The sequence below is a fragment of the Drosophila teissieri genome, chromosome 2R (assembly GCF_016746235.2).
Source record: "Drosophila teissieri strain GT53w chromosome 2R, Prin_Dtei_1.1, whole genome shotgun sequence".
Taxonomy (NCBI): Eukaryota; Metazoa; Arthropoda; class Insecta; order Diptera; family Drosophilidae; genus Drosophila; species Drosophila teissieri.
Window position 1 is genome coordinate 21,452,589 of NC_053030.1, and position 15,238 is coordinate 21,467,826.

At 44.9% G+C, this 15,238-nt stretch overlaps 1 protein-coding gene and 1 long non-coding RNA gene across 2 annotated transcripts; one reads left to right on the plus strand and one right to left on the minus strand.

The window, feature by feature from the left end:
- Nucleotides 1–302: 302 nt before the first annotated feature.
- Nucleotides 303–2,206, plus strand: LOC122614517. Its single transcript, XM_043789081.1, has 7 exons — nucleotides 303–504; nucleotides 561–606; nucleotides 672–811; nucleotides 866–1,393; nucleotides 1,478–1,526; nucleotides 1,591–1,724; nucleotides 1,782–2,206. The coding sequence occupies exons 1-7, from the start codon at nucleotides 303–305 to the stop codon at nucleotides 2,204–2,206; spliced, it is 1,524 nt and encodes a 507-aa protein (XP_043645016.1).
- A 6,271-nt stretch (nucleotides 2,207–8,477) lies between these two features.
- Nucleotides 8,478–10,698, minus strand: LOC122614116. The gene is made up of 4 exons (XR_006325723.1): nucleotides 10,629–10,698; nucleotides 9,220–9,298; nucleotides 9,054–9,168; nucleotides 8,478–8,965 (listed from the first exon to the last, which is right to left on the minus strand). It is a non-coding gene; the product is annotated as an uncharacterized LOC122614116 (long non-coding RNA).
- Between the last annotated feature and the right edge of the window lie 4,540 nt (nucleotides 10,699–15,238).

Genomic DNA, 15,238 nt, shown 5'->3' on the forward strand with positions numbered 1-15,238 from the left:
CCCATTGTGTACAAGCCATGTTTTATATACAATACAGTAAATGGATACATTTGAATATAGAAATCCAGAAAGTGTTGAACGAAGAGGTATGTTTTGATCTTTAAAAATGCTATGAAGCTCATAGAAGTTATGCCAACACAAATTGCTAAATAAATGTTTGTGATAATGGGTTTTCTGTGAAAAAATTCTTTAATCGAAAGTCAGATTATAAAAGAAATTAGAAAAGAACCCGAAGCATATATGTACACTGATAAGAGCTTATTTCTCAGTTGATGTTTCATTTGAGTTTTGCCTCTTGCGCCATGCAGACCTTATTTGCGTTGATTTTAATGCTCACCGTGCTGCAAAGCCACGTGGATTCGAGTCGGTTTTTGGACAATTCCTGCGAGGATCCGATTTCAAAACAAATGGTTTCGAACTCAGTTCGCGATCAACGGGCTGCTTGGTTGGCATCCATAACTAATGCCACCCAGTTCCTTTGTACTGGCTCGCTGATTCACAAACGTTTGTATCTCCGATAGATGCACGAGTTCAGTTTATAATATGAATACCTATTTTAGAGTACGTTTTATCTGCTGCCAAATGCATGGATGTTCACGGGCAGCTGTAAGTCGTCATAACAAAGGTAGAAAGTTATAAAGTTTCTTCAATAATATTTCTACTATGTATAGATTCGTTCGACTGGGAGCATACACTTCGACAGAATCCCACAATTTGTATACGGTGATCGGAGTATTCTTCCCACATTCCGAGAAACAACCCCAAAGTGATATAGGACTGCTTAAGCTCTCAAGAAGCGTGGATTACAATGGTAGGTAAACAAATGTATCGCTCAACAGAAGATATTGAAAAGTGTTGTCCGCAGATCTTATATATCCCATATGCATTATTATAAATGGCAAAACTTCGGGTCAGCCATACTTCAAAACCTCTGCCTGGCTTTCGAAACTCAAGACTTCTCGAACCATCATTCTACACAAAGTGAGTGACGATCTCTGCCAATTGAACTCGACGGAAAACATGTGTGCTGCTGCTGGGTCATATAGGAAATCCTGCCGCATCGATTCTGGAAGTCCTTTGACTTATACCGTCGTTTTGGGTTCAAGTATAACTCGGGAAGTGCTGTTTGGTATCCGCAGCTATGGCAATGGAGAAAAATCGTGTTCTGAAGCGGCACATTATATCAACGTAGCACAATATGTCGGCTGGATTGAGACAGTAGTAACAAATAATGGCAAAAATGATCTCATGGTTGCACCGCAAAAAGTAGAACAACCTGTGCAGCACACACAGTCTGCGATTCGATGCGATGGTGGTGATAGCTTGTCAACGAAACTACGAGCTCGTATTTATGGACCTAATTACATAGCCCAGGGTTGGTTTATCACCGACAGTACGTATTTATCCCAAACTAAGCGGATTTGATTCCGCCCATTTAGCTTAACGTTTGACACCAATAACGCAATTTGCCTTACAGGATATGTCATCACAAATGCCAAGGGCTTACCGACAAGTGCGGCGTCTCTGTAAGTAGTTTAACCCTTTTGTTAACTTTATATGCGTTTTAAACATTACAAATTACATGGACAGAAACGTAGGTCTGCCGGGAACCACCAGGTCCTACGATGAATTCAATGTGCAATCGGTCGTCAAGCACCCACAGTTTTCTGAGGATTACAAAAATGACATAGCACTGCTCAGAATCGATCCACCGGTGGCCATAGGTAAGTGATTCTCGCCATTTTCCCATCGACTTTCTTATGGGATTTTCCCTTTTGCAGGCAACTTGAGGCCAATATGTATGCTGCTAAAAGAGAAGCATCGGGAAATGGCCAAGTCGAATCCACCAGTTACGTTTAACTATGTGCAAACCGCAGATCGCATAGAAATTTTAAGAGAAAACGCCACACTCTTAGACTCCAGTGTATGCTCAAATAGGCTGCAAAAAACTGTAGAAGCGAATCAAATTTGTGTGCAAACTCCGTTCGAAACGGGCCAGAACAGTGCAACACGTGGCGGCCTATTGGGATTAAGGATGATGTATGAGGCCAAGGAGTGGCTCGCCCTGCTCGGCATCCTCAGTTATTCACAGGATGGCTTGGAAGTCTTCACAGATGTTATGGCACACACCCAGTGGATTGCCGAAGTGGTTAACTCTGATCAACAACTGAAACTAAATGTTCCTGATCAGCACACAAACTCTTAAAATATATTGCAATATTTTATTGCAATAAATTCGTATACCTTTAAACTGCTTCTTTTTGATACATAAACTACGGTATCCTTCCTCCTGTTTGTGATGACTTCATCTCGATGATTAGTATCGGATTCACCCATTTATTAGCTGGTTTAAACTCTGTGTTTTATGCGACATGTGTCCTTGGCAGCGCGTCAACAAGAGATCAGAGATTGTGGGACGTGTCAAGTGTCCGAAATTCAATTAGACTTCATTAGCATTACCAGCCGGTGGCATCCACACCCCGCACACCGCACCCCACCCCCCTGCGGTTTGTGTCTGTCTGTGTGCGTGAACAGATTCAAGCGTTGCAGATTAGCATAAATGAGATCATTAAAATGCGCTTACGTTTGTGTGGGTGCTGGTTTTCCGTTGGGTGGCAGCGTGGGGGTCAAGGGGTCAGTGGAGGGGAGGTGTCACGACTTGGTCCTTTCGCACGTTTCTCAAAGAGCCACGCCGCCTGCAAATTGCTCCAGTCCTGTGACCTGGCTCCTCGTTTTGGTCCTTGTTTCCTCGGCTGCCCAAAGGTGTCACTGCTGCTCCTGCTGCTGGTTCGTGTCTCGGCTAGACGGAGCAAATTGAAATTTGCATAATTATTGCAGCATCTTTTTGGATGTGATGTCCTTCTCAGCTGCCTCCCAAATAGTTTCCCCCTCATCCTCCTGCCAACCCGCGTCTAATTTGCTCATTATGTTTAGTGTGATGAGGCAGTTAGTATAAAAAACAGAAGGAAACTCGGGCGAGCGGCGAAACTCCATATTAAATTTGGTTTCACTGTGCAACACGCTTAAGGACGAAAACTTCTTAGTGGGCAATGTAATAGTTTTTTACAGTAGATTATTAGTTCTTAGTCTTGAAAACAAATAATTTAAGATTGATCATTAGCTACAAGTGCTATTCATTGGTATATAGTAACTAAAAAACCAGGTTAATTTACGTGCTGTTAAGCAAAATAGCTCTGTTAATTAGCTAATGACCCACATGCAGTTTACCCAGTCACTCCTCAGATAATTGGGACATTCTTTATTTTGCTCGCCAGTGCTTCATTGAGCTCATTTTAAATTCAGTCGAGTTAATTGGACAGTCATGCACCTGTTGCTCCACGAACTTTGCCCAGCACTGACCTTTCCAGCGGATGTTCGTGCACATGCATTTAAAATGCCACATGAGCACATTGGGCTTGGGGACATTGGGGGTTTGGGGAGACCATCCGGGAGACCAACTGCTCCGTGCTGCCACCTCAGTAGCCGTCCCGTCAAACAAGCTAATTTTTGATGATATCCACAGGCGCTCAAAGCGGAGGAGCAGATGGATGGAGCATGGGTGGTCAGGATATGGGTGGACTGACTGACTGACTGGCACACTGGCTGCTGGCTGCACTGGGGAGAGAGAGAGCACTAAAAGCCTGTCGCTGGCTGCAAATTGAATCAGTCGTCCTGTGTTCCGTCCTCCGACCATTCGAGTGTGTGTGTGTGTGCGAGTGTGTGTGTTTCGCCTGGGGCGAGTTTTAGTGTCCAGCGGGCGGCGTGCGCGCTCTCATGAAATGTGACCGCAATTGCGGTTCGTTAGCTGCATTTCAGCTAGTCCGCATCCATGTCAGGGCGTTGTGATGCAGCGGCGCCACCAGGAGCTCTGCCTCTGCTCCACCTGCACGTGCTGCCGCCAAAAAGCAAACCCCCAATGGGGGCGGACCAGGGGGGCTGGGTTTTCCGGGGGCGGCGACCATAGCCAGCATGGTGCTTAAGTGGTCCAAGCGACCGAAAGCACTTTGACCATGCGGTGGCCAAATCCCCGACGGGCTTGCTCCAATCCACACACTATTTTACCGCCTCTACACAGGATATGCGCGATATACGAGTATTTCAATTGCTGAGCACCAACAAAATTAAAGACTTCGATTACTTTCCTTATAAGCTTATGTATTTAGGAAGAGTGTTGTGCTAAATAGATGATCTTAATGAAATGTCCTTCGTTATTGGATGTATTTCCCAAGTAGTTGGTTACAAAATATTAGCATACACATCATTATATTTATCTACTAAATTTTATAATTTTATATAACATTCCTGCAGCCACTTAAAATGTCTTTTGTAAACCGACTTTTCTGAGTAACCGAAATCAATCCACTTGCAATTTTTCGCAGTGCAGCAAACGCTTTAAAGCTCTGTGAGAATCGAATCGAATCCCCAGACGAATACCCCACTGACTGGGATTATTTATGTTGAAAATATCAAACGTTTGAGGATTGCCCAGGCACTTAACGGCAATTAGCCTTGGGGCCAAACACACACACACCTGTGGATTCAGGACTCGTAGCCCAGCTTGTCCGCAGCCACTGAGGGGGTGGACACTCCACCTGCGTCCGCAATCACAGCTCAATGCTCCGGCCAGGTCGACGGGATTTGCGCATCATCAAATGACCAACTTGAGGTAATTACCAACAAAGAGCAGGAGACACGCACGCAGATATTCAGCAGCCCTAGTCCCAGCTCCATCCGCCCATCATCCCATCCTTTGAGTCCGGAGCTCCCAATCCGTCCGGGCACGCAGGGAAAAAACTTCTGGCCTGACCCCCGTTTGGTGTCTCCTTTCAGCGCCGGACAACGTGACAAGCATGCGGAATAAGCCGGAGACGGAGATGGAGATGGTGATGGTGACTGAGTTGAAGGCAGAGAGCAAGTAAAAGACCGAAGGAAAGCTGCACAATTTAAACGGATCTCGTCCTGGATTTCAAGGATATGTCGCATTAACAATGCCCTGACCTACTGATGAGTGCCAAATGAGTTGTTAGGGGAGTGGCATGCAGGCGCTAGCCCAAGTTTCCCACACCCACCTTGCCGCACTGCGAGTGTGGGTCCTTTGGGGTGTGGGCCTGCGACTTTTGTTGCCAAACTAAATATTGTTAGGCAAAGTAAACGACGTTGTGGACTTTGTGCCAACGGAGGCTGCCAAGACAGAGGCGTTTGCCAGGGGGAAAAAGGGAAAATATTCCAACAGAATATTCCTAATTGATACCTTTATCGAAATAAAAAACATATAAATAAATACATTCAATAGAATCGCAAATAGCTCAAAGAAGCAGCAGAGCAAGAAACGACGAGCTTCCTGTTAATTCAGTCATCTCGATTTTCGCATCCTTACCTTTTGCCCCCCGTGGAAATTTGCGTGGGAGGTCTCTGCTCTCGGCGTGCTTTTTCCAAGGACCCGGGCGAGTGCCTCACGTCTATTACCGTTAACCGAAACCCAATGCCATTGCGGCCATTCAAGTCGACATCCTATCAGGGCGGCTGCTCCTTCGGGGCCGCTCCACCTGCTGCTCCCCCTCCTCCCCTCCTGTGTTGCTTGGATTTCTGGCCTGGCTTCTTGTATTGGAGATTTCCTTCCTCATTTTCCGGCCGTTCCTTCTGTGTGTGGGTGTGGGTGCGTTTATTTTTCTGTTCCTTTTTCCCACCATTATGAAACTGAAGCCGCGCTGTTCTGAGGATGATGCAGTTGCCAGAGGACGCACCTTGTATTCCCTGCTGCACACACACACACACTCACATGTATATATATATACTTTCAGGATATCCTAGCTCATTGTTGACGCAACTTGCTCATTAATTTTTTACGCTTAATGTGCGCTCATAATGATTTTTAAATTGAGTCTCCGATTTCAGAGATTTCCTCCTGGCTTTGCCACCCACCGACTTTGGACACAGTAAACAGTAATGACGTCAGTGGCTGATCATTAGTGGCCAAAGCTCATTCATTTATGTGCTGCATTCAATCACTGAATCATTGATACATCGCGTCATTCGTTTATTTATTCATATTCGCCGACAAATAGAGAAGGCGGCCGTGAGGATAAACAATGAGTTTACTGAATGCACTGATTAAAATGCAATAAGCCATCCCCTTCTCTCTTTCCTCCCTCCCGAATGCCCACTGCCATCACCTTGCCGCACACACAAGCTCCTTTGCAGCTCATCGCATCACGCATACGCAACGTTGTGCAGTCGGTAGGTCGAAAAGTGCTGAACGTTTGGCCCGGCTGACAAATTTAATTACTGCCCGGGCATTGGTGCCCTGTGCTCTTCTGCCGGACTCCGGACTCCGCACTCCGGACTCTGGAGTTCGGACTCGGTGCTGTTTGTCTCGTCACTGATATGGCCCAGACACATGAGCGCAGGTCCTTGGTACGGGCTGGCCCGTTGTCCTTTCGCCCGTACGAAGTCACTTCATTTGATGCGTCAATCAGCACAATCAAAAACTGCAGCCATGAAAATCAATTAAAAACCCGTTGACACACTGGGCCGGCCCAAGAATGCCACACAGTGAAAAATGAGCACCTAATTGCTGCTGCCTTCCAAGGATTCTGTATGTATTTCACTTACTTTTTATGGTTGAGATCTTTAAGTAGAACACATGTGTAATATTATCAATATTATTAGTTTGCAATTTCCCATTCACACAAATAAGTTAAAGTATGGTATAATAAAGCATGATGATCATGTGCAAATTTCCACCGGAACCGGATATTGGCATAGCTTTGTCGCCGTGCAGCTCGTTGTGTTTGAGTTTTTGCCTCGTCCTGTGTCCTGTGTCCTTTTGCCCGAGTCCTGAATCCTGCGCCTGCTGCTGCAGGCCCTGGTCTTGGGCTGTGTGCATCCGTTGGCTGTCAACAACGTTGAACGTTTTGCAATTGACGCCGCCAGGATTAACATTTATATTTCAGCTGGCTAAAAGGGATCGTGGGTGGATGGATGGATGGATGGATGGTGGACGACGATGGTGGACGACGATGGTGGGAATGACAGACCAGAGCCCATGTTATTTTTGCTTGTTTCATGCTCGTTACAATTCATTTGATATGCAAATACTCTTTTGTAGCGGATATAGGCAACACATTCATTCACATTCACTTCTGCAAAACAAATCAAAGGCGGGCGACATGACTCTCAGGATTTTCCGACTCCCGCTTCCGTTTTCCCGCCGATCGCTATCAGTATGGGCATCGGTAACGTTACACCGCTCCCGGTGACGTCAGCATGTTGTTGCATAGTTAATTGGTGCCGCCGCTGAGTTGCACAAATCGGTAAAGAGAAAGGCAAACTGGCGAAAGGCTCGCCCACTTAATAAATGAAATGTCATTGAGGCATGCGGCAATCAGCGCCGTCCCAAGCTCAAGCGAAAACACAATTCAACACGCAGCGAATGACATCGCTGGAGGTCCGATGGTCCAATGGTCCAATGGAAATGGAGGAGCGAATGGATATCCCCACTAACTGACTGACTGACTGACTGAAGTACTGGGGACCCCAAGGACTGATGGACTGAAGGACTGAAGGACTGAGTGACTGACTGGCTGGATGACTGGTTGACTGACTGGCCAACTGACAGAGTCCAGCCGAGCCTGGCTTCATCCGCCTCTTCAGAGCCTCACGCAGAGTGGGTGAGCAGCGAACTGGAGCGGTGGAAAGTCACACCCACTTGTCCACTTGTCATAGACACCACACTCGTTTTCCACACAAGATACTTTGCTGCCAGCGGATCAAGAATATTGGGCTATCCTGGCAGGGATAGGTAGAGATACTTTTTATCATAAAGGAGGAGAAGTATTGAAGAGTTCAGATTTGTAATCTATTTTCATTTATTCGCTGGTAAAAAACAAACGTAACTTTAGTAATATTATAAGAATAAATCTGTTTGATGGGTAAAGGTACATGGAAGTGCTAGTATGCCGCCTGCTACCCTTTAACTTCCCACCAACAAGATTTACAGGAGACCCTAAAAAAGCGAGCGATGCGTGCGCGACGCACAAGCTGCCTCCCTGCAACTCGGCTGCAACTGCTACTGCCACTGCTGATTTCTACTGATGCCGTATCTGCTGCAGCTACTGCTGATGCTACTGCTACTACTGCTGCTGCTGCTGCTGATGCTGATGCTGCTGCGTCAGCTGCAACTGATGACATTGTCAGGCATCAGGGCGGCCTGCTCTGCAGCTATGAAGAGACTAACTGCCCTGACAGTTGCTCAGCGCCAGACATTGGGATCCTTCAGCTGCTGCACAGAGCAAAATATAACAATGCAATTAAATATTAGTTTATAAGTAATAATTTAACAGTTATATATATCAGCTACTTGGGCACAGTTGAACTTAACAATTAGTTATCTTTTAAACACCATTTCATGCCATGTATTCGCAACAACATTTTAATAAATCAGATTTAGATTGTAAACAGATTATGAAACACATTTAGATTGTGAATCAGTTAACAAGCTGCATTTCTGCCTATGTTATTTGTAAGTTGTCAAAACTTTAACAATTATGTCTAAAAAATATAAAATATATAAATGCATTGCAGTTCTTCCAGTGGCGATTCGGGGCATGCGATGTTAGTGGATGCCTCCGGCAAATTAAAACTTGGGCCGCACTCTTGACACGTGCTTAGTTGTTGCCGCATTCTCCCCCCGGCATCCGGTATCCCCCTTTCCCACGACCATGTTGCCCCCCCTTTTTTTTTGGTTTGCATGTTTGCGGCTTCTGCGGACTGAGTTTGCTCTGGCCATGCGCTTCTTTTTTGCTGTTTCGGTGACGTTTGCCTTCCTTTTCTCCGGTTTTAGCCAGTTTAATTTATGGGATCGCATCACAAGCCTCAACCGCGCGTGCGAATGCAAAAACTTGTTGCACACATTGCGGCGCCGAGGTGAGAGGTCAACTTTCTGATAAATTTATGTGGCAGCCACCTAGTTATTTATATAGTTAACTCCATGTTATTAACGGCAATTAATTGCTGTGAGCATCGAAATTTTGACTTCAGCATAGCGAACTTACACAAATAATAAACATAAAATTAACAAGGGCTTTGTTCGCAATAATCACTGATAAAAAATATATACACCATCAATTGTTAATAAACATATGCAGCGAAGTCCTGGACATGAAAAATCTAAGAAATTTTATATAACAATTAAGAAAGTTTAAAATTAGCAAAACTTACCTCCTTGTAGATAAAAACATAGTAGGTTTCATGTAGCTCATATTTCTTGTTGTCATTTCAAGAGAAAAACGCTGAACATCTTAAAAAAGAGAAAATTAATTAAAACAATGTAGTTTACTCGTTATTATTGATTTAAAGTTGTTAAATTCGCTACTAGGTCTAACATTTTTTTGCTTTAACTAAATTGATGCCTTTGCTTTCTTTTTGTAAAAGTTGCATCTGTTGCACAAATTGGTGTTGCAGTGGCAGCTAAATATTGTTATTATTTTAACTGCATTTTTTTAGCGCCCCTACATACATATGTTTGCTGGCTAAAACTGTAATCAAATAGTAATTTATTGCCGGGAAATTTCTGCCAAATGCGCAAATTTGCGCATATTTTTGAGATACTTTTTTGGAGGTCCACACACATGACATTGCATAATTTTAGGCATACATTTTTCGAACTAGCAGGAGTTTTAAGTCTAGTGGGTGGTGGGTGGTCTTTGGTTGTGTTTTCGAATGTGCTGCAGTATAAACAACCCACTCAACCCATTTTGGCTGCGCTGCCTGCTCTTTTTCAGCCCAACATGTTAGGCATACATGTTTTTTTTATCCTCCCCCCCGACTATCTGGCACAGAAGTGGGGGTGTAGTTGTCAACAAAAATATCACTTGTTTGCATGAAAAATCTCAGCCCGCGGGTTTTTAAGAGGAAAAAACAGTAAAGCGGGCAAACCAGCAGACGGCAGCGGAATTGAGCAATTTTTATGAATAGCAATAGTCACTGGAAATAGAGGCTGTTCCATGGAACACGAGCCCTAGTTCATCTGTCTTGCTTGAAGTGGGTGGTACGAGAATACAAAAAACAAAAAGGGGGGGTTTTGGGTGCTTGACAGTTTGACGCCCCGTAATTCATGCCGTGATGAACGTTGACTGTAAAAACCTTTTTTTTGGCCCGCTACTCGCATAACATCTCACTTGACTTATGGAACAGCTGTTAGAGATTAGCATTTAACACGGGTTCCGTCGGCCATTTAAGCCAACATGAACGGGCCTTAAATGAGCTTAAATTGGTAACATTAAAATTAAAAAAAAAATGAACACATTTGTCGCTAATTTGATTTGTCTGTCGCATCAGAAATGTGGCGGCGGGCGATTGGAAAAAGTTTTCGGTTTGGTCGGGGGTCATAATTTATTACCTGCAGTTGGCCAACTTAATTATATACGGTTAATACAATTTACGAGCAAAAGCAAAAAATCGAAGCAAAGAGCGAGGGGATGTCCTGTGAGAGACGGCGAATTAAAAATAAAAATTGAACGGGCAAAAAAAGTGAAACGTAAGTGCAGCCGCAGCAGATGACATTTTGCAAAATTTGCCCGCCATTCATGAAAGTTAATAATTAAGTTGGCTGAACTGAGCAATTATACCTGCGAGTTAATGGAATTTGTCCTCTTTTACTCCTCTGTTACACCAAGGGTTCGAAGTTCAACTGGGGTTCAAAGAAAACTATTGATTCCAATGGCCGGTGAGGTCCATATATGCAATGGGCTCTCTTGAGTCAAAAACAATAGAGAGTTCATTATCATCACTTTCAGTTTCGTTCGATTCATTTTGCACGGACACATAGCTTCCAGCTTCATGCGATTCATTTTTAACGGATTCAGAGGGTGTAATCTGGTGAGGGTATAATTGATTGTCGAGAACAGCTGGAGGATTCGTTGAGTCGCCGGTGACATCAGCTGCATCATAAGTGTCAGGATCTCCAGTCAATTCCAATGCATTCGGTTGATTTTGCACGGTCCTGCGATTATATGCCCTTTTCGTTGGAGTGTGAAACATCACGACTCGGTTTCGCAAAGTCTTGTAGACGGGATCCATTTGCGTATACTGGTAAGATATTTAAATTTCAGGTGCTATAGGTCGTGTACTAAAGTTACGTTTTGTTTTACTGAAGTGTCGAAGCCTGCTCTTTTGGCAGTCTCTGATCTCTTTCCTGGCGCACTTTCCTCTATCGGTTTTCCATTTTCCATTTCCAATTTGAGGCGCGACTGCAGTTGCCCGCTTAACACTAATTTAATTAATTGCATTCATTTTGGCGCCACTGTCGTCTGTGTCTGTAACGGCAAATTAACGGTAGTGCCATGTGTGCGTGTGCGTGTGTGTGTGGCTCTCCCATTCTCTCAGCATGTGCACGTGTATTGAGCGCGGGAGAGTGCATTTCCGGTTTTGGTTTTTGAGGTTTTAACGGCTTTGGCTCTCTCTCTCTCTACCTGCATAAAATACCCAGTAACTGCAGATTTGAAGGGTATATTTCCTATACACCAACCAACTTATATATATATATAGACAAACTAGATTACGCATAACAAATATTACATAAAATACATTTTAATTCATTTACTTTTATGGAACAGAAGTTAAGAACGATGAACATGAAACGTAAAAGTGCTTCAGTGTTCATTTGTTCATAGCTGGATGAACACTTTCGATTCACCCGCTCAGTTGTTCATTTGCGTTCACTTCCACAGAGCAATAAGTAATCGCCCAACTTGAGTCGACACTTAAATCGTTTTGTGTACCAAGTCATCACCGACTTCATATTTTTAAGAACGTCAAGTTGCGATGTCTAATCGACTCTAATTCGATTGCCGCTGGCCCAATCAATTAAGTTACCGAATTAATGTTTCAATTGAGTCGCAATTACGTCCATCTACGGACCTAGCCCTGAAAATAATTGCAATCAATGGTCGGCGGCAGGCAGACGACGAAGCTGGTAAAATGCCTTTGTGGCATTTCAAATTAGCGCATCGCTGGCAAGCGATTTTACCGATTCCACCGATTCCATCGATTCAAATTCAAATTCAGATTCAGATTCGGATTCAGTTTCAGAAATATGCCAAATGGTCGGAACAAATCTGCAGTTAGCCCGGCGCCATTTACAAACTGTTCGCCATCAGGCCGCAATTATGCAAGTGAGGGCGTGTCATTGTGCGCGTAATTGTGGGCTCTTTCAACTGGAAAATGTTTCGGGCTAGCACAAACAAAAGGCCTCCTGGCCTCCCGTTCGCCGCTTTCGGGGTTTTGGGGGTTTCGGGGGTTTCGAGTTTTAATTTTACGTATAACCGCACTTCATCGGCGGTCGCCGTGTGGCACGCGTACTTATGCACCCGAATGTACGTACTACGTACGGCTGTACTTGTGTGTGCAATGTCAACTTGATTATAAATTCAATGGAGAGTCGCTCTTTGTTTTAGATAATGAATAGACTGATAGACGGGCTGCTGAAATGGTAGCGTTTTGATATGCTGTTTGGATGTGCTGTCAATTAGCAGGAGATGTCGAAGAATCGGGTTTCTTACCGAGATAACGTGTGTCTACGCCAGTCACTGCCATGGATCCTTCGGCGTTTCAATCAATGATTGACAGTTGCCGTGGCAACCTGACTATTTACTACGATGTAACCCTTGTGGCCTTTTATGCAGGCTGCACATTTCCAACTTTGCTGTCGGTGCTTAAATTGCGGAATTAGGCCGACCAGTTGTGATATATACAATGGTAATCAGTTTAGCAATTAAATTGTAATGATACTCTGAAGTGGGGGGTGTGTTGTCAGGCCTAACCGCTTTCCAGGCTTACGAGTATATCCCATTTAGTGCTCGTTTAACGCACATTTAATTCGTGTCGAATTCGAATGGCATATCATGTGTGACTTTGAGGTTCTTTGAGCCTCTTTGAGCTTTGAGACTGCGATTTTGGGCACACACCATCTAAAGGCAATTTGTGCCAACTGTTTTAATGCTTAATGCTATTTCCACACCTCCAGCACCTGGCACCACCCCCTGATTTTACTAATGAGCTTTGGGTACCTTTTGGCTTTTGTCATGCTCCTTTGACATGTGCTCCTCGGGTCCCCAGCGTGTCCTTTGTACGAGTAAGCATGAATTTGCATTTGGCCTGAGACGCAGGCTCAGTTGGAATTTGCAATGAGAATGACTTCTGGCCGGCCAAGCGGGGGGGGAGGGGATGGGATTCGGTGGGGCTGGGGAGTGCTGGGGAATGCTTAACCAACTGCTTGGCATGTGAGCACTGTAGCACAACCAATGCGGCTGCAATTTATGAAGTTCAGCTGTAATGCGCTTTTAACCTGCAGCAGGAGCATCCTGCGAGCAGCTTTTGTGGCATTGTGGCATCGTGGCATCGCAGCTACAACTGCAACTGCAGCGGCTCGAATGCCGCTTATTATTATGCGGGGCACGTGGCCGAAAACTAAACACACGACCACCACGAATCACCAGACGGTGTGCACTGCGCGAAAATCTAAGTAGCTTGTTCTTTAAAAAGCATGCTTCAAAAACATGTTCAACCCGTCGAGCCTAATACATTTGCTATCGTTTGAGTCTCTGTTTGGCAGCCATTATTATTTCTCGGGCCAAACTTTTTTTGTCAGTGCATCCGGCAGCAATTTATGCTCACTCACACACACCCAACTCACACAAATAAGTCTGGGCAAACATAAAATGTAACATGCGAGCGCCGCATGTGCCGTGCACAATAAATACGCGATACCTCGGGAGGCGGCGGCTGGCAAGAGGGGAGGGGGGTGGGGGGCGTGGCACGAGGTGGTGCTGCACTGTCAAATGGCATGGTCAAGTAGTTTGGCTAAAAACTGCAAACTGGCGGCGGTCACGGGGGCCAAACTGAGTGGCAGATCATGTTTCTTGGCACGCACACAGCTGCACATTAATATCAAACATGGCTTATGGCAATGAAAAGTGCGGCTTAAAGGGGTGCTAAAGTGGGCTAAGAGTGGGTGGTGGGTGGTGGCAGGGGGGGAGGTCAAACTTTGACAAGGTTCAAAGCCACTAGAGTGCGCAATGGACACCATCTCGCATTGGCCCAATTAAAACTAAACAACAAAAAGTGGAAGCCCCACTGAGGCGTGAAAGTGTTTTCCCCAAGCCGAACAGCAGAGCTTTCCACTGCTTTTCCTGACTTACTCGAAAGTATGCACAAATATTTTGACAAAGCAAATATTTATCAACTTTTGTGCTCTCCTGGCCTTTGGCTCTCTGCATCCGAACGCAAAGTGATATGGTCCGACGTAATGGACATGATATGGGGCTGTTTGCCAGTCTTCTGGGCAAGAAATTCAAAGTCAAAGTTGTTTGCTCAGCTATATGGGTGGCATAAAAGTCCTTTGGCCCTGAGTTGTGCGAAGGTGGAGAGGTGTCTGCATTCAGGACTATGTGGCATCGAGCAACATATAGTTCATAGTTGCACAAATATGTGATTAGCTGGTGTAGGACTGGCAACTTTTAGGATCTTTCGATTGTGTAAAAGGTATTATGAAAGGCTTAAGTAACTATAAGTTATCAACCATAGATCCACTAATATTGATACCACTGCAGTAACTAGTAACTAGCAATTTACCCCTTGCTGTGGCAGGAGCTGCTGCATTTGCCGAAGCATAGGAGTGCCGAGGACGTTGCCAAAGGACGCAGGACGCAGGACGAGTGTGCGAAAACCCAATAACCCAGAGCTCAAGGTGACAACGATGCAGCGGGGCCAGAAAGTCATGGTGTGTCTCTTTCGCCGGATTTGTGTGCTTTTGTTGCCCGTTTGTTTGCCCTTGCCGCTTGTCGGTGTTGACTTATTATATTTTAAGGGAGAACAAAAGCCGACTACTGCCTGCTGTTATTCTGGCTATGGCCACTGTTGCCACTGCCACTGTTTCCATTGTTCAGAACTCGCAAGGGGTCAAAGGTGAGCGGTGGGACTCGAGCTTTCCGCCCACTATTTGCTTTCACTGATGTGGAGATTGCCACTGCTGCTCCCCTTTTTGTGTCCAAGATTGCAGCAGTCCAAAGTCAGTAAGTGTGGCTGCGTGACTTTCATCCTACATTCCATACTCTTCTCAGAGGTTTGGGAAAATATCTGAATAATTTCAATACGTCTGATATTCTTAGTATTGTGGGGAAGACATATGTCTATACCACAGTCTGTTCTTTCTTAAGCCTCTTGTGCTTTCTCTTTCTTT